The sequence below is a fragment of the Heterodontus francisci genome, unplaced genomic scaffold (genome assembly GCF_036365525.1).
Source record: "Heterodontus francisci isolate sHetFra1 unplaced genomic scaffold, sHetFra1.hap1 HAP1_SCAFFOLD_1618, whole genome shotgun sequence".
NCBI lineage: Eukaryota > Metazoa > Chordata > Chondrichthyes > Heterodontiformes > Heterodontidae > Heterodontus > Heterodontus francisci.
The window spans coordinates 8,082-27,066 of record NW_027142090.1 but is presented as its reverse complement, the minus strand read 5'-3'; the positions used below and the strand labels follow the sequence as shown (position 1 = coordinate 27,066).

Here is an 18,985-nt window from a genome sequence, read left to right as displayed (position 1 = left end):
GCTCGGTAACCCCTCTCCCCCCCAGCACCCTGTGTTACTGACTGTATCTCTACTGATGTTAATCCAGCTCCCTCACACTGTCACTCAGTAACCCCTCTCCCCCCAGCACCCTGTGTTACTGACTGTATCTCTACTGATGTTAATCCAGCTCCCTCACACTGTCACTCAGTAACCCCTCTCCCCCAGCACCCTGTGTTACTGACTGTATCTCTACTGATGTTAATCCAGCTCCCTCACACTGTCACTCAGTAACCCCTCTCCCCCCAGCACCCTGTGTTACTGACTGTATCTCTACTGATGTTAATCCAGCTCCCTCACACTGTCACTCAGTAACCCCTCTCTCCCCAGCACCCTGTGTTACTGACTGTATCTCTACTGATGTTAATCCAGCTCCCTCACACTGTCACTCAGTAACCCCTCTCCCCCAGTGCCCTGTGTTACTGACTGTATCTCTGCTGACTGACAGATTTGGGCGGCGAGCAGAATTCCAGGCGTTACTCCTGCGGCCATCGTTAATCTGCTCCGTTTCGTGAAGTCGAACTATCAGGACACGGTCAAGTCCGGCGTCCGTGATGACCTCTGACCCTTAGAACAATTAATATTTAATAAATTACATTATCTTTATTTGGCTTTGCTCTGGTCAGTACTGAGGGAGTGTCACACTGTTAGAGGGTCAGTACTGAGGGAGTGTCACACTGTCGGAGGGTCAGTACTGAGGGAGTGTCACACTGTTAGAGGGTCAGTACTGAGAGTGTCACACTGTCGGAGGGTCAGTACTGAGGGAGTGTCACACTGTTAGAGGGTCAGTACTGAGGGAGTGCTGCACTGTCAGAGGGTCAGTACTGAGGGAGTGTCACACTGTTAGAGGGTCAGTACTGAGGAAGTGTCACACTGTTAGAGGGTCAGTACTGAGGGAGTGTCACACTGTCAGAGGGTCAGTACTGAGGGAGTGCTGCACTGTTAGAGGGTCAGTACTGAGGGAGTGTCACACTGTCAGAGGGTCAGTACTGAGGGAGTGTCACACTGTTAGAGGGTCAGTACTGAGGGAGCGCCGCACTGTCGGAGGGTCAGTACTGAGGGAGTGTCACACTGTTAGAGGGTCAGTACTGAGGGAGTGTCACACTGTCGGAGGGTCAGTACTGAGGGAGTGTCACACTGTTAGAGGGTCAGTACTGAGGGAGTGTCACACTGTTAGAGGGTCAGTACTGAGAGTGTCACACTGTTAGAGGGTCAGTACTGAGGGAGTGTCACACTGTCGGAGGGTCAGTACTGAGGGAGTGTCACACTGTTAGAGGGTCAGTACTGAGGGAGTGCTGCACTGTTAGAGGGTCAGTACTGAGGGAGTGTCACACTGTCAGAGGGTCAGTACTGAGGCAGTGTCACACTGTTAGAGGGTCAGTACTGAGGGAGTGTCACACTGTCAGAGGGTCAGGACTGAGGGAGTGTCACACTGTCAGAGGGTCAGTACTGAGGGAGTGTCACACTGTTAGAGGGTCAGTACTGAGAGTGTCACACTGTTAGAGGGTCAGTACTGAGGGAGTGTCACACTGTCAGAGGGTCAGTACTGAGGGAGTGTCACACTGTCAGAGGGTCAGTACTGAGGGAGTGTCACACTGTTAGAGGGTCAGTACTGAGGGAGTGTCACACTGTCGGAGGGTCAGTACTGAGGGAGTGTCACACTGTTAGAGGGTCAGTACTGAGGGAGTGTCACACTGTCAGAGGGTCAGTACTGAGGGAGTGTCACACTGTTAGAGGGTCAGTACTGAGGGAGTGTCACACTGTCAGAGGTTCAGTACTGAGGGAATGTTACACTGTCGGAGGGTCAGTACTGAGGGAGTGCTGCACTGTTAGAGGGTCAGTACTGAGGGAGTGTCACACTGTCAGAGGGTCAGTACTGAGGGAGTGTCACACTGTTAGAGGGTCAGTACTGAGGGAGTGTCACACTGTCAGAGGTTCAGTACTGAGGGAGTGTCACACTGTCGGAGGGTCAGTACTGAGGGAGTGCTGCACTGTTAGAGGGTCAGTACTGAGGGAGTGTCACACTGTCAGAGGGTCAGTACTGAGGGAGTGTCACACTGTTAGAGGGTCAGTACTGAGGGAGTGTCACACTGTCAGAGGTTCAGTACTGAGGGAGTGTCACACTGTCAGAGGGTCAGTACTGAGGGAGTGTCACACTGTCAGAGGGTCAGTACTGAGGGAGTGTCACACTGTCAGAGGGTCAGTACTGAGGGAGTGCTGCACTGTTAGAGGGTCAGTACTGAGGGAGTGTCACACTGTTAGAGGGTCAGTACTGAGGGAGCGCCGCACTGTCGGAGGGTCAGTACTGAGGGAGTGTCACACTGTTAGAGGGTCAGTACTGAGGGAGTGTCACACTGTCAGAGGGTCAGTACTGAGGGAGTGTCACACTGTTAGAGGGTCAGTACTGAGGGAGTGTCACACTGTCGGAGGGTCAGTACTGAGGGAGTGTCACACTGTTAGAGGGTCAGTACTGAGGGAGTGTCACACTGTTAGAGGGTCAGTACTGAGGGAGTGTCACACTGTTAGAGGGTCAGTACTGAGAGTGTCACACTGTTAGAGGGTCAGTACTGAGGGAGTGTCACACTGTTAGAGGGTCAGTACTGAGAGTGTCACACTGTTAGAGGGTCAGTACTGAGGGAGTGTCACACTGTCAGAGGGTCAGGACTGAGGGAGTGTCACACTGTTAGAGGGTCAGTACTGAGGGAGTGTCACACTGTTAGAGGGTCAGTACTGAGAGTGTCACACTGTTAGAGGGTCAGTACTGAGGGAGTGTCACACTGTTAGAGGGTCAGTACTGAGAGTGTCACACTGTTAGAGGGTCAGTACTGAGGGAGTGTCACACTGTTAGAGGGTCAGTACTGAGAGTGTCACACTGTTAGAGGGTCAGTACTGAGGGAGTGTCACACTGTCAGAGGGTCAGGACTGAGGGAGTGTCACACTGTTAGAGGGTCAGTACTGAGGGAGTGTCACACTGTTAGAGGGTCAGTACTGAGGGAGTGTCACACTGTCAGAGGGTCAGTACTGAGGGAGTGTCACACTGTTAGAGGGTCAGTGCTGAGGGAGTGTCACACTGTCAGAGGGTCAGTACTGAGGGAGTGTCACACTGTCAGAGGGTCAGTACTGAGGGAGTGTCGCACTGTCGGAGGGTCAGTACTGAGGGAGTGTCACACTGTCAGAGGGTCAGTACTGAGGGAGTGTCACACTGTTAGAGGGTCAGTACTGAGGGAGTGTCACACTGTTAGAGGGTCAGTACTGAGGGAGTGTCACACTGTTAGAGGGTCAGTGCTGAGGGAGTGTCACACTGTCAGAGGGTCAGTACTGAGGGAGTGTCACACTGTCAGAGGGTCAGTACTGAGGGAGTGTCACACTGTCGGAAGGTCAGTACTGAGGGAGTGTCACACTGTCAGAGGGTCAGTACTGAGGGAGTGTCACACTGTTAGAGGGTCAGTACTGAGGGAGCGCCGCACTGTCGGAGGGTCAGTACTGAGGGAGTGTCACACTGTTAGAGGGTCAGTACTGAGGGAGTGTCACACTGTCAGAGGGTCAGTACTGAGGGAGTGTCACACTGTCAGAGGGTCAGTACTGAGGGAGTGTCACACTGTCAGAGGGTCAGTACTGAGGGAGTGTCACACTGTTAGAGGGTCAGTACTGAGGGAGTGTCACACTTTCAGAGGGTCAGTAATGAGGGAGTGTCACACTCTCGGAGGGTCAGTACTGAGGGAGTGTCGCACTGTCGGAGGGTCAGTACTGAGGGAGTGTCACACTGTTAGAGGGTTAGTACTGAGGGAGTGTCACACTGTTAGAGGGTCAGTACTGAGAGTGTCACACTGTTAGAGGGTCAGTACTGAGGGAGTGTCACACTGTTAGAGGGTCAGTACTGAGGGAGTGTCACACTGTCGGAGGGTCAGTACTGAGGGAGTGTCACACTGTTAGAGGGTTAGTACTGAGGGAGTGTCACACTGTTAGAGGGTCAGTACTGAGAGTGTCACACTGTTAGAGGGTCAGTACTGAGGGAGTGTCACACTGTTAGAGGGTCAGTACTGAGGGAGTGTCACACTGTCAGAGGGTCAGTACTGAGGGAGTGTCACACTGTCAGAGGGTCAGTACTGAGGGAGTGTCACATTGTCTGAGGGTCAGTACTGAGGGAGTGTCACACTGTTAGAGGGTCAGTACTGAGGGAGTGCCACACTGTTAGAGGGTCAGTACTGAGGGAGTGCCACACTGTTAGAGAGTCAGTACTGAGGGAGCACTGCACTGTCGGAGGGTCAGTACTGAGGGAGCGCCGCACTGTCGGAGGGTCAGTCCTGAGGGAGACCGCACTGTCGGAGGGTCAGTACTGTGGGAGTGCTGCCCTGTCGGAGGGTCAGTACTGAGGGAGTGTCACACTGTCGAGTTGAATAGCTGGGGACGCTGAGGTCTGTTCGGTGGGGAGGAGATGGGGGGCGGGCCCCTGTTCTGATTGGCTGCTGCCAGGGGCTTTGGCCCGTTGCCAGGGCAACAGGAATGGCATCTTCCAAACTCTTGTTTGGGGGTTTGGAAGGCGGGGCGAGGGGCCGAGTTCCGCTCTGGGGCACCCTGCTGAGACCTCCATTTGTTCGGTGCTGACAGCAAGAGGCAGCCAGTGGAGAGACCCGCCTGAAGATGGATCACAACTTCCAGCTCGACGAGTACTACCAGGCCCTCTACGGCCAGAAGCTACTGAAAATGCTCCAGTGAGTACGCTCGGCTAGGGGGGGCTTCACCCCTCTTGCTCTCCTCCGCACCCCCGCCCCCCCCCCCCCGTCGCCCAAGCCGAATTCTCGCGTCGCGCCAGGCCGTGATCGCCTCCTGACGTGAGAGGGAATCGAGCCGCCTCCCGCTTGATATTCGACTGTGTTAGCCTTGCCGAATCGAACCCTCCGCCCCCTCCGCCCACCCACAACGCCCTGAGGGCGACCGGAAACCGAAACTGGATCCGCCGCGCGCGTCCCGCGGCCGCCGCAGCAGGTCGGGGGGGCGGGGGTGGTGCTGGGAATTCCGCATCGGCTCACACGCATCCCAACTCCCCGGAGACTGTCCCCCGCCTGGGAGGCGCAAGCCGGGAGCGTGATGGGATACTCTCCCGCCTTGCTTGGTGTGAGGGGAGGAGGCAGGGGATGGAGCTTCGGGGCTTTGCCCAGCCACAGGCAGCCTCCAGGGAACTGGAAACTGGACTGGTGCCGCCTCCCACAGTTGAATAGATGCCCAACGGTGGACGGGTGGAGCTTGCTCCCCGTGAGGATGGGGGTGGGCGGGGGAGGGCAACCTCTTTGGGAGAGGGGACGAACTGCAGTGCAAGCAGAGACCGTCATGTTAACTATTCCACCAGGAAGGTACCGCAAGAGGACTCAATGTCGACATCGACACAGCTACTGGTCAAACAACGCCATGGATTGGATATTAATCAGGCACTGGAGTCACAGAGACAGGTAGGGTTCAGATTACAGAGTCCAATCCCCATCAAACACTCCCAGGACAGGTACAGTATGGGGGTTAGATACAGAGTAAAGCTCCCTCTACACTGTCCCCCATCAAACACTCCCCAGGACAGGTACAGTACGGGGGTTAGATACAGAGTAAAGCTCCCTCTACACTGTCCCCCATCAAACACTCCCAGGACAGGTACAGTACGGGGGTTAGATACAGAGTAAAGCTCCCTCTACACTGTCCCCCATCAAACACTCCCAGGACAGGTACAGTACGGGGGTTAGATACAGAGTAAAGCTCCCTCTACACTCTCCCCATCAAACACTCCCAGGACAGGTACAGTACGGGGGGTTAGATACAGAGTAAAGCTCCCTCGACACTGTCCCCATCAAACACTCCCAGGACAGGTACAATACGGGGGTTAGATACAGAGTAAAGCTCCCTCTACACTGTCCCCATCAAACACTCCCAGGACAGGTACAGTACGGGGGTTAGATACAGAGTAAAGCTCCCTCTACACTGTCCCCCATCAAACACTCCCCAGGACAGGTACAGTACGGGGGTTAGATACAGAGTAAAGCTCCCTCTACACTGTCCCCCATCAAACACACCCCAGGACAGGTACAGTACGGGGGTTAGATACAGAGTAAAGCTCCCTCTACACTGTCCCCATCAAACACTCCCAGGACAGGTACAGTACGGGGGTTAGATACAGAGTAAAGCTCCCTCTACACTGTCCCCATCAAACACTCCCAGGAAAGGTACAGTACGGGGGTTAGATACAGAGTAAAGCTCCCTCTACACTGTCCCCATCAAACACTCCCAGGACAGGTACAGTACGGGGGTTAGATACAGAGTAAAGCTCCCTCTACACTGTCCCCATCAAACACTCCCAGGACAGGTACAGTATGGGGTTAGATACAGAGTAAAGCTCCCTCTACACTGTCCCCATCAAACACTCCCAGGAAAGGTACAGTACGGGGGTTAGATACAGAGTAAAGCTCCCTCTACACTGTCCCCATCAAACACTCCCAGGACAGGTACAGTACGGGGGTTAGATACAGAGTAAAGCTCCCTCTACACTGTCCCCATCAAACACTCCCAGGACAGGTACAGTACGGGGGTTAGATACAGAGTAAAGCTCCCTCTACACTGTCCCCATCAAACACTCCCCAGGACAGGTACAGTACGGGGGTTAGATACAGAGTAAAGCTCCCTCTACACTGTCCCCATCAAACACTCCCCAGGACAGGTACAGTACGGGGGTTAGATACAGAGTAAAGCTCCCTCTACACTGTCCCCCATCAAACACTCCCAGGACAGGTACAGTACGGAGGTTAGATACAGAGTAAAGCTCCCTCTACACTGTCCCCATCAAACACTCCCAGGACAGGTACAGTATGGGGTTAGATACAGAGTAAAGCTCCCTCTACACTGTCCCCATCAAACACTCCCAGGAAAGGTACAGTACGGGGGTTAGATACAGAGTAAAGCTCCCTCGACACTGTCCCCATCAAACACTCCCAGGACAGGTACAGTACGGGGGTTAGATACAGAGTAAAGCTCCCTCGACACTGTCCCCCATCAAACACTCCCCAGGACAGGTACAGTACGGAGGTTAGATACAGAGTAAAGCTCCCTCTACACTGTCCCCATCAAACACTCCCAGGACAGGTACAGTATGGGGTTAGATACAGAGTAAAGCTCCCTCTACACTGTCCCATCAAACACTCCCAGGACAGGTACAGTATGGGGTTAGATACAGAGTAAAGCTCCCTCTACACTGTCCCATCAAACACTCCCAGGACAGGTACAGTACGGGGGTTAGATACAGAGTAAAGCTCCCTCTACACTGTCCCCCATCAAACACTCCCCAGGACAGGTACAGTACGGGGGTTAGATACAGAGTAAAGCTCCCTCTACACTGTCCCCCATCAAACACACCCCAGGACAGGTACAGTACGGGGGTTAGATACAGAGTAAAGCTCCCTCTACACTGTCCCCATCAAACACTCCCAGGACAGGTACAGTACGGGGGTTAGATACAGAGTAAAGCTCCCTCTACACTGTCCCCATCAAACACTCCCAGGAAAGGTACAGTACGGGGGTTAGATACAGAGTAAAGCTCCCTCTACACTGTCCCCATCAAACACTCCCAGGACAGGTACAGTACGGGGGTTAGATACAGAGTAAAGCTCCCTCTACACTGTCCCCATCAAACACTCCCAGGACAGGTACAGTATGGGGTTAGATACAGAGTAAAGCTCCCTCTACACTGTCCCCATCAAACACTCCCAGGAAAGGTACAGTACGGGGGTTAGATACAGAGTAAAGCTCCCTCTACACTGTCCCCATCAAACACTCCCAGGACAGGTACAGTACGGGGGTTAGATACAGAGTAAAGCTCCCTCTACACTGTCCCCATCAAACACTCCCAGGACAGGTACAGTACGGGGGTTAGATACAGAGTAAAGCTCCCTCTACACTGTCCCCATCAAACACTCCCCAGGACAGGTACAGTACGGGGGTTAGATACAGAGTAAAGCTCCCTCTACACTGTCCCCATCAAACACTCCCCAGGACAGGTACAGTACGGGGGTTAGATACAGAGTAAAGCTCCCTCTACACTGTCCCCCATCAAACACTCCCAGGACAGGTACAGTACGGAGGTTAGATACAGAGTAAAGCTCCCTCTACACTGTCCCCATCAAACACTCCCAGGACAGGTACAGTATGGGGTTAGATACAGAGTAAAGCTCCCTCTACACTGTCCCCATCAAACACTCCCAGGAAAGGTACAGTACGGGGGTTAGATACAGAGTAAAGCTCCCTCGACACTGTCCCCATCAAACACTCCCAGGACAGGTACAGTACGGGGGTTAGATACAGAGTAAAGCTCCCTCGACACTGTCCCCCATCAAACACTCCCCAGGACAGGTACAGTACGGAGGTTAGATACAGAGTAAAGCTCCCTCTACACTGTCCCCATCAAACACTCCCAGGACAGGTACAGTATGGGGTTAGATACAGAGTAAAGCTCCCTCTACACTGTCCCATCAAACACTCCCAGGACAGGTACAGTATGGGGTTAGATACAGAGTAAAGCTCCCTCTACACTGTCCCATCAAACACTCCCAGGACAGGTACAGTATGGGGTTAGATACAGAGTAAAGCTCCCTCTACACTGTCCCCATCAAACACTCCCCAGGACAGGTACAGTACGGGGGTTAGATACAGAGTAAAGCTCCCTCTACACTGTCCCCCATCAAACACTCCCAGGACAGGTACAGTACGGGGTTAGATACAGAGTAAAGCTCCCTCTACACTGTCCCATCAAACACTCCCAGGACAGGTACAGTACGGGGGTTAGATACAGAGTAAAGCTCCCTCTACACTGTCCCCATCAAACACTCCCAGGACAGGTACAGTACGGGGGTTAGATACAGAGTAAAGCTCCCTCTACACTGTCCCCCATCAAACACTCCCAGGACAGGTACAGTACGGGGGTTAGATACAGAGTAAATCTCCCCCTACACTGTCCCCCATCAAACACTCCCAGGACAGGTACAGTACGGGGGTTAGATACAGAGTAAAGCTCCCTCTACACTGTCCCCATCAAACACTCCCAGGACAGGTACAGTACGGGGGTTAGATACAGAGTAAAGCTCCCTCTACACTGTCCCCCATCAAACACTCCCAGGACAGGTACAGTACGGGGGTTAGATACAGAGTAAAGCTCCCTCTACACTGTCCACATCAAACACTCCCAGGACAGGTACAGTATGGGGGTTAGATACAGAGTAAAGCTCCCTCTACACTGTCCCCATCAAACAGTCCCAGGACAGGTACAGTACGGGGGTTAGATACAGAGTAAAGCTCCCTCTACACTGTCCCCATCAAACACTCCCAGGACAGGTACAGTACGGGGGTTAGATACAGAGTAAAGCTCCCTCTACACTGTCCCCCATCAAACACTCCCAGGACAGGTACAGTACGGGGGTTAGATACAGAGTAAAGCTCCCTCTACACTGTCCCCCATCAAACACTCCCAGGACAGGTACAGTACGGGGGTTAGATACAGAGTAAAGCTCCCTCTACACTGTCCCCCATCAAACACTCCCAGGACAGGTACAGTACGGGGGTTAGATACAGAGTAAAGCTCCCTCTACACTGTCCACATCAAACACTCCCAGGACAGGTACAGTATGGGGGTTAGATACAGAGTAAAGCTCCCTCTACACTGTCCCCATCAAACAGTCCCAGGACAGGTACAGTACGGGGGTTAGATACAGAGTAAAGCTCCCTCTACACTGTCCCCATCAAACACTCCCAGGACAGGTACAGTACGGGGGTTAGATACAGAGTAAAGCTCCCTCTACACTGTCCCCCATCAAACACTCCCAGGACAGGTACAGTACGGGGGTTAGATACAGAGTAAAGCTCCCTCTACACTGTCCCCCATCAAACACTCCCAGGACAGGTACAGTACGGGGGTTAGATACAGAGTAAAGCTCCCTCTACACTGTCCCGGTAATTCCCGTGTACTTTTGTGGCTCTCTCTGCAATTTCTCCAGGAGTTTCACGTGAAAATGGAACGTGTTCGTCTGTGGAAAGAAGAATTTAATCAAAAATCTGAACACATGAAGGAACAACTCTTAAAATTCAACACGTTCATCCAGGTAAACTGCAACTGAGGGAGTGTCACACTGTCGGAGGGTCAGTACTGAGGGAGTGTCACACTGTTAGAGGGTCAGTACTGAGGGAGTGTCACACTGTTAGAGGGTCAGTACTGAGGGAGTGTCACACTGTTAGAGGGTCAGTACTGAGGCAGTGTCACACTGTTAGAGGGTCAGTACTGAGGGAGTGTCACACTGTTAGAGGGTCAGTACTGAGGGAGTGTCACACTGTCGGAGGTTCAGTACTGAGGGAGTGTCACACTGTTAGAGGGTCAGTACTGAGGGAGTGTCACACTGTCGGAGGGTCAGTACTGAGGGAGTGTCACACTGTCAGAGGGTCAGTACTGAGGGAGTGTCACACTGTTAGAGGGTCAGTACTGAGGGAGTGTCACACTGTTAGAGGGTCAGTACTGAGGGAGTGCCGCACTGTCAGAGGGTCAGTACTGAGGGAGTGTCACACTGTTAGAGGGTCAGTACTGAGGCAGTGTCACACTGTCGGAGGTTCAGTACTGAGGGAGTGTCACACTGTTAGAGGGTCAGTACTGAGGGAGTGTCACACTGTCGGAGGGTCAGTACTGAGGGAGTGTCACACTGTCAGAGGGTCAGTACTGAGGGAGTGTCACACTGTCAGAGGGTCAGTACAGAGGGAGTGTCGCACTGTTAGAGGGTCAGTACTGAGGGAGTGTCGCACTGTTAGAGGGTCAGTACTGAGGGAGTGTCACACTGTTAGAGGGTCAGTACTGAGGGAGTGTCACACTGTCGGAGGGTCAGTACTGAGGGAGTGTCACACTGTCAGAGGGTCAGTACTGAGGGAGTGTCACACTGTTAGAGGGTCAGTACTGAGGGAGTGTCACACTGTCGGAGGGTCAGTACTGAGGGAGTGTCACACTGTCGGAGGGTCAGTACTGAGGGAGTGTCACACTGTCGGAGGGTCAGTATTGAGGGAGTGTCACACTGTCGGAGGGTCAGTACTGAGGGAGTGTCACACTGTCAGAGGGTCAGTACTGAGGGAGTGTCACACTGTTAGAGGGTCATCACTGAGGGAGTGTCACACTGTTAGAGGGTCAGTACTGAGGGAGTGTCACACTGTTAGAGGGTCAGTACTGAGGGAGTGTCACACTGTTAGAGGGTCAGTACTGAGGGAGTGTCACACTGTTAGAGGGTCAGTACTGAGGGAGTGTCACACTGTTAGAGGGTCAGTACTGAGGGAGTGCCGCACTGTCAGAGGGTCAGTACTGAGGGAGTGTCACACTGTTAGAGGGTCAGTACTGAGGCAGTGTCACACTGTCGGAGGTTCAGTACTGAGGGAGTGTCACACTGTTAGAGGGTCAGTACTGAGGGAGTGTCACACTGTCGGAGGGTCAGTACTGAGGGAGTGTCACACTGTCAGAGGGTCAGTACTGAGGGAGTGTCACACTGTCAGAGGGTCAGTACAGAGGGAGTGTCGCACTGTTAGAGGGTCAGTACTGAGGGAGTGTCGCACTGTTAGAGGGTCAGTACTGAGGGAGTGTCACACTGTTAGAGGGTCAGTACTGAGGGAGTGTCACACTGTTAGAGGGTCAGTACTGAGGGAGTGTCACACTGTCGGAGGGTCAGTACTGAGGGAGTGTCACACTGTCAGAGGGTCAGTACTGAGGGAGTGTCACACTGTTAGAGGGTCAGTACTGAGGGAGTGTCACACTGTCGGAGGGTCAGTACTGAGGGAGTGTCACACTGTCGGAGGGTCAGTACTGAGGGAGTGTCACACTGTCGGAGGGTCAGTACTGAGGGAGTGTCACACTGTCAGAGGGTCAGTACTGAGGGAGTGTCACACTGTTAGAGGGTCATCACTGAGGGAGTGTCACACTGTTAGAGGGTCAGTACTGAGGGAGTGTCACACTGTTAGAGGGTCAGTACTGAGGGAGTGTCACACTGTTAGAGAGTCAGTACTGAGGGAGTGTCACACTGTCAGAGGGTCAGTACTGAGGGAGTGTCACACTGTCAGAGGGTCAGTACTGAGGGAGTGTCACACTGTTAGAGGGTCAGTACTGAGGGAGTGTCACACTGTCGGAGGGTCAGTACTGAGGGAGTGTCACACTGTCAGAGGGTCAGTACTGAGGGAGTGTCACACTGTTAGAGGGTCAGTACTGAGGGAGTGTCACACTGTCGGAGGGTCAGTACTGAGGGAGTGTCACACTGTCAGAGGGTCATCACTGAGGGAGTGTCACACTGTTAGAGGGTCAGTACTGAGGGAGTGTCACACTGTTAGAGGGTCAGTACTGAGGGAGTGTCACACTGTCGGAGGGTCAGTACTGAGGGAGTGTCACACTGTCAGAGGGTCAGTACTGAGGGAGTGTCACACTGTTAGAGGGTCAGTACTGAGGGAGTGTCACACTGTCGGAGGGTCAGTACTGAGGGAGTGTCACACTGTCGGAGGGTCAGTACTGAGGGAGTGTCACACTGTCGGAGGGTCAGTACTGAGGGAGTGTCACACTGTTAGAGGGTCAGTACTGAGGGAGTGTCACACTGTTAGAGGGTCAGTACTGAGGGAGTGTCACACTGTTAGAGGGTCAGTACTGAGGAAGTGTCACACTGTTAGAGGGTCAGTACTGAGGGAGTGTCACACTGTTAGAGGGTCAGTACTGAGAGAGTTTCACACTGTCAGAGGGTCAGTACTGAGGGAGTGTCACACTGTTAGAGGGTCAGTACTGAGGGATTGTCACACTGTTAGAGGGTCAGTACTGAGGGAGTGTCACACTGTTAGAGGGTCAGTACTGAGGGAGTGTCACACTGTTAGAGGGTCAGTACTGAGGGAGTGTTACACTGTTAGAGAGTCAGTACTGAGGGAGTGTCACACTGTTAGAGGGTCAGTACTGAGGGAGTGTCACACTGTTCGAGGGTCAGTACTGAGGGAGTGTCACACTGTTCGAGGGTCAGTACTGAGGGAGTGTCACACTGTCGGAGGGTCAGTACTGAGGGAGTGTCACACTGTTAGAGGGTCAGTACTGAGGGAGTGTCACACTGTCAGACGGTCAGTACTGAGGGAGTGTCACACTGTTAGAGGGTCAGTACTGAGGGAGTGTCGCACTGTCGGAGGGTCAGTACTGAGGGAGTGTCACACTGTTAGAGGGTCAGTACTGAGGGAGTGTCACACTGTTAGAGGGTCAGTACTGAGGGAGTGTCACACTGTTAGAGGGTCAGTACTGAGGGAGTGTCACACTGTCAGAGGGTCTGTACTGAGGGAGTGTCACACTGTCGGAGTGTCAGTACTGAGGGAGTGTCACACTGTCGGAGTGTCAGTACTGAGGGAGTGTCACACTGTCGGAGGGTCAGTACTGAGGGAGTGTCACACTGTTAGAGGGTCAGTACTGAGGGAGTGTCACACTGTTAGAGGGTCAGTACTGAGGGAGTGTCACACTGTTAGAGGGTCAGTACTGAGGGAGTGTCACACTGTTAGAGAGTCAGTACTGAGGGAGTGTCACACTGTCGGAGGGTCAGTACTGAGGGAGTGTCACACTGTCAGAGGATCAGTACTGAGGGAGTGTCACACTGTCGGAGGGTCAGTACTGAGGGAGTGTCACACTGTCGGAGGGTCAGTACTGAGGGAGTGTCACACTGTTAGAGGGTCGGTACTGAGGGAGTGTCACACTGTCAGAGGATCAGTACTGAGGGAGTGTCACACTGTCAGAGGGTCAGTACTGAGGGAGTGTCACACTGTTAGAGGGTCTGTCCTGAGGGAGTGTCACACTGTCGGAGGGTCAGTACTGAGGGAGTGTCACACTGTTAGAGGGTCAGTACTGAGGGAGTGTCACACTGTCGGAGGGTCAGTACTGAGGGAGTGTCGCACTGTCAGAGGGTCAGTACTGAGGGAGTGTCACACTGTCGGAGTGTCAGTACTGAGAGAGTGTCACACTGTCGGAGGGTCAGTACTGAGGGAGTGTCACACTGTCAGAGTGTCAGTACTGAGAGAGTGTCACACTGTTAGAGAGTCAGTACTGAGGGAGTGTCACACTGTTAGAGGGTCAGTACTGAGGGAGTGTCACACTGTTAGAGGGTCAGTACTGAGGGAGTGTCACACTGTCGGAGGGTCAGTACTGAGGGAGTGTCACACTGTTAGAGGGTCAGTCCTGAGGGAGTGTCACACTGTTAGAGGGTCAGTACTGAGGGAGTGTCACACTGTTAGAGGGTCAGTACTGAGGGAGTGTCACACTGTTAGAGGGTCAGTACTGAGGGAGTGTCACACTGTCAGAGGGTCAGTACTGAGGGAGTGTCACACTGTCAGAGGGTCAGTACTGAGGGAGTGTCACACTGTTAGAGGGTCAGTACTGAGGGAGTGTCACACTGTTAGAGGGTCAGTACTGAGGGAGTGTCACACTGTTAGAGGGTCAGTACTGAGGGAGTGTCACACTGTTAGAGGGTCAGTACTGAGGGAGTGTCACACTGTTAGAGGGTCAGTACTGAGGGAGTGTCACACTGTTAGAGGGTCAGTACTGAGGGAGTGTCACACTGTTATAGGGTCAGTACTGAGGGAGTGTCACACTGTCGGAGGGTCAGTACTGAGGGAGTGTCACACTGTTAGAGGGTCAGTACTGAGGGAGTGTCACACTGTTAGAGGGTCAGTACTGAGGGAGTGTCACACTGTTATAGGGTCAGTACTGAGGGAGTGTCACACTGTCGGAGGGTCAGTACTGAGGGAGTGTCACACTGTTAGAGGGTCAGTACTGAGGGAGCTCTGAAAATAATTCTTTCTGAAATGCCACTCGCCCTCTCTCTCCCTTTCCCTCTCTCTCTCTCCCCTCCTCCCTCTGTCCCTCCGTTCCTCCCTCGCCTCAGGACAATGACCGGAAGAAGGCCCGCGCTCTGATGAAGGCTGAGACCGAGTCACTGTTGCGGCACCAGAAAGAACGGGACCTCAAGGACTTGAAAACCGAGGTGCAGCACCTCAACCGAGTGAGGGACGACCTGCGGCGCCGCCTCGACATCTACTGTGTCTACAAGCGGTTTGCCGAGCAGGTCGTCCAGACGTCCAGTCTGGTAGGCTCACCGCCCTCTCACCTTTCACCCCCCCCGCCCTCTCACCTTTCACCCCCACCCCCCCCCCCGTCCGGCCGCGCTGCCCTCTCACCTTTCCCCTCCAACATCCTTCTCCCTCCCTCTCCCTCTCCCCCCCTCTCCCCTCCTCCACTCAGCAGTCTGACACTCACTCTCTCCCCTTCTCCACTCAGCAGTCTGACTCTCTCCGCTCTCTCTCCCTCCCTCCTCCACTCAGCTGTCTGACCCTCTCACTCTCTCTCCCCTCCTCCACTCAGCAGTCTGACACTCACTCTCTCCCCTTCTCCACTCAGCAGTCTGACTCTCTCCGCTCTCTCTCCCTCCCTCCTCCACTCAGCTGTCTGACCCTCTCACTCTCTCTCCCCTCCTCCACTCAGCAGTCTGACACTCACTCTCTCCCCTCCTCCATTTAGCAGTCTGACACTCACTCTCTTCCCTCCTCCACTCAGCAGTCTGACACTCACTCTCTCCCCTCCTCCACTCAGCAGTCTGACTCTCTCCGCTCTCTCCCCTCCCCTCCTCCACTCAGCAGTCTGACCCTCTCTCTCTGCTCCCTCCCCTCCTCCACTCAGCAGTCTGACCCTCTCTCTCTCTCTCTCTCTCCCCTCCTCCACTCTACAGTCTGACACTCACTCTCTCCCCTCCTCCATTCAGCAGTCTGACACTCACTCTCTTCCCTCCTCCACTCAGCAGTCTGACACTCACTCTCTCCCCTCCTCCACTCAGCAGTCTGACTCTCTCCGCTCTCTCCCCTCCCCTCCTCCACTCAGCAGTCTGACCCTCTCTCTCTGCTCCCTCCCTCCTCCACTCAGCTGTCTGACGTTCTCACTCTCTCTCCCCTCCTCCACTCAGCAGTCTGACTCTCTCCATTCTCTCCCCTCCTCCACTCAGCTGTCTGACCCTCTCACTCTCTCTCCCCTCCTCCACTCAGCAGTCTGACTCTCTCCGTTCTCTCCCCTCCTCCACTCAGCAGTCTGACCCTCTCTCTCTCTCTCCCTCCCCTATACTCAGCAGTCTGACCCTCTCTCTCTGCTCCCTCCCCTCCTCCACTCAGCAGTCTGACTCTCTCTCTCTCTCCCCTCTTCCACTCAGCAGTTTGACCCTCTCTCTCCCCTCCTCCACTCAGCAGTCTGACTCTCTCTCTCTCTCTCCCCTCCTCCACTCAGCAGTTTGACCCTCTCTCTCCCCTCCTCCACTCAGCAGTCTGACTCTCTCTCTCTCTCTCCCCTTCTGCACTCAGCAGTCTGACCCTCTCTGTCTCTCCCTCCCCTCCTCCACTCAGCAGTCTGACCCTCTCTCTCTCTCCCTCCCCTCCTCCACGCAGCAGTCTGACCCTCTCTCTCTCCCTCCCCTCCTCCACTCAGCAGTCTGACACTCACTCTCTCCCCTCCTCCACTCAGCAGTCTGACCCTCTCTCTCTGCTCCCTCCCCTCCTCCACTCAGCAGTCTGACACTCACTCCCCTCCTCCACTCAGCAGTCTGACTCTCTCGGCTCTCTCCCCTCCCCTCCTCCACTCAGCAGTCTGACTCCGCTCTCTCCCCTCCCCTCCTCCACTCAGCAGTCTGACACTCACTCTCTCCCCTCCTCCACTCAGCAGTCTGACTCTCTCCGCTCTCTCCCCTCCCCTCCTCCACTCAGCAGTCTGACTCCGCTCTCTCCCCTCCCCTCCTCCACTCAGCAGTCTGACTCTCTCCCTCCCTCCCCTCCTCCACTCAGCTGTCTGACCCTCTCACTCTCTCCCCTCCCCTCCTCCACTCAGCAGTCTGACCCTCTCTCTCTGCTCCCTCCCCTCCTCCACTCAGCTGTCTGACCCTCTCTCTCTGCTCCCTCCCCTCCTCCACTCAGCAGTCTGACTCTCTCCGCTCTCTCCCCTTCCCTCCTCCACTCAGCAGTCTGACCCTCTCTCTCTGCTCCCTCCCCTCCTCCACTCAGCAGTCTGACTCTCTCCATTCTCTCCCCTCCTCCACTCAGCAGTCTGACTCTCTCCGTTCTCTCCCCTCCTCCACTCAGCAGTCTGACCCTCTCTCTCTGCTCCCTCCCCTCCTCCACTCAGCAGTCTGACCCTCTCTCTCTGCTCCCTCCCCTCCTCCACTCAGCAGTCTGACTCTCTCCGCTCTCTCCCCTCCCCTCCTCCACTCAGCAGTCTGACTCTCTCCATTCTCTCCCCTCCTCCACTCAGCAGTCTGACCCTCTATCTCTCTCCATCCTCTCCTCCACTCAGCAGTCTGACTCTCTCTCTCTCTCCCCTCCTCCACTCAGCAGTCTGGACCCTCTATCTCTCTCCCCTCCCCTCCTCCACTCAGCAGTCTGACCCTCTCTCTCTGCTCCCTCCCCTCCTCCACTCAGCAGTCTGACCCTCTCTCTCTGCTCCCTCCCCTCCTCCACTCAGCAGTCTGACTCTCTCCGTTCTCTCCCCTCCTCCACTCAGCAGTCTGACTCTCTCCGTTCTCTCCTCTCCTCCACTCAGCAGTCTGACTCTCTCCATTCTCTCCCCTCCTCCACTCAGCCGTCTGACTCTCTCCATTCTCTCCCCTCCTCCACTCAGCAGTCTGACTCTCTCCATTCTCTCCCCTCCTCCACTCAGCAGTCTGACTCTCTCCGTTCTCTCCCCTCCTCCACTCAGCAGTCTGACTCTCTCCGTTCTCTCCCCTCCTCCACTCAGCAGTCTGACTCTCTCCGTTCTCTCCTCTCCTCCACTCAGCAGTCTGACTCTCTCCGCTCTCTCCCCTCCTCCACTCAGCAGTCTGACTCTCTCCGCTCTCTCCCCTCCTCCACTCAGCAGTCTGACTCTCTCCGCTCTCTCCCCTCCTCCACTCAGCAGTCTGACTCTCTCCGCTCTCTCCCCTCCTCCACTCAGCAGTCTGACTCTCTCCGCTCTCTCCCCTCCCACTCCCGCCTCCCAGTTCCAGGAGCTGCATGACGTGACCAGTCGCTACCAGACGCTGGTGTCGACGCGGGACGCCCTGATGCGCGTCATCCACGAGAGCCACGAGGACCTCAAGCGCAAGAAGAAGCAGCTCAGCAAGTTCGTAGACGACAAGAATGACGAACTTCTGTACTTTAACAACCACCTGGCTGAGCTGCAGTCCCGGCTCGACTCAGCCCAAAGCCAGCGCCTCAAGTGGGTGAGTGAGACCTGGGGCCTGTCCTGGGTCAACCCCCAACCTCCCTTCCATCCTTCTTCCCCACCCCTCTCCACCTCCCCCCCCCCACTCTCTAGGCCTCGTCGCAGGCCTGTGCCCAGGCTTGACGCCCCTGAGGCTGTGGTAGGCCTCGGGGGCCCGGTCGGCTTTGAGGCCTAGACGGTCACCGGTGGGGATGGGGCCCACCAGGCCCCCAGGAGCAGCCGGACCCCACGCCCGCGAGGGTCGGCCTCCTCCTCTGTGTGTTCACCCTGTCCCTCCCTTCTCTTCAGGACGCCCAGTGGGCACACATCCAGAACACGGCCGCCAAGAAGACCCTGCTCTTGGGAACCATCAAGATGGCCACGCTGAATCTGTACTATGTAGTCGTCAACTACATGCATGAGCAACCCACCTTGGCGATGGACGACACAATCAAACAGTTCGAGAAGGTTTGGCCTGGGCTGGGGGAAAGCAGATTGATACAGAATAACAGATACCCGGGAGTGAGTTACAGACTGGAATCTAATCGAGGGGTTCAGGGGGTTTATATATAGAATAACAGATACCCGGGAGTGAGTTACAGACTGGAATCTAATCGAGGGGTTCGGGGGGTTTATATACAGAATAACAGATACCCGGGAGTGAGTGACAGACTGGAATCTAATCGAGGGGTTCGGGGTGGTTTATAT

The 18,985-nt window shown here is 54.7% G+C and overlaps 1 protein-coding gene across 1 annotated transcript; it reads left to right on the top strand.

Moving 5' to 3' along the window:
• Positions 1 to 466: 466 nt before the first annotated feature.
• Positions 467 to 18,745, top strand: LOC137366515 (coiled-coil domain-containing protein 42-like; the record flags this gene model as incomplete). Its single annotated transcript, XM_068028309.1, has 7 exons — positions 467 to 565; positions 4,627 to 4,730; positions 5,366 to 5,465; positions 10,038 to 10,142; positions 14,952 to 15,152; positions 18,075 to 18,296; positions 18,587 to 18,745. Coding segments are annotated over 7 exons (990 nt in total), but the record flags the coding sequence as incomplete, so codon positions are not given.
• Between the last annotated feature and the right edge of the window lie 240 nt (positions 18,746 to 18,985).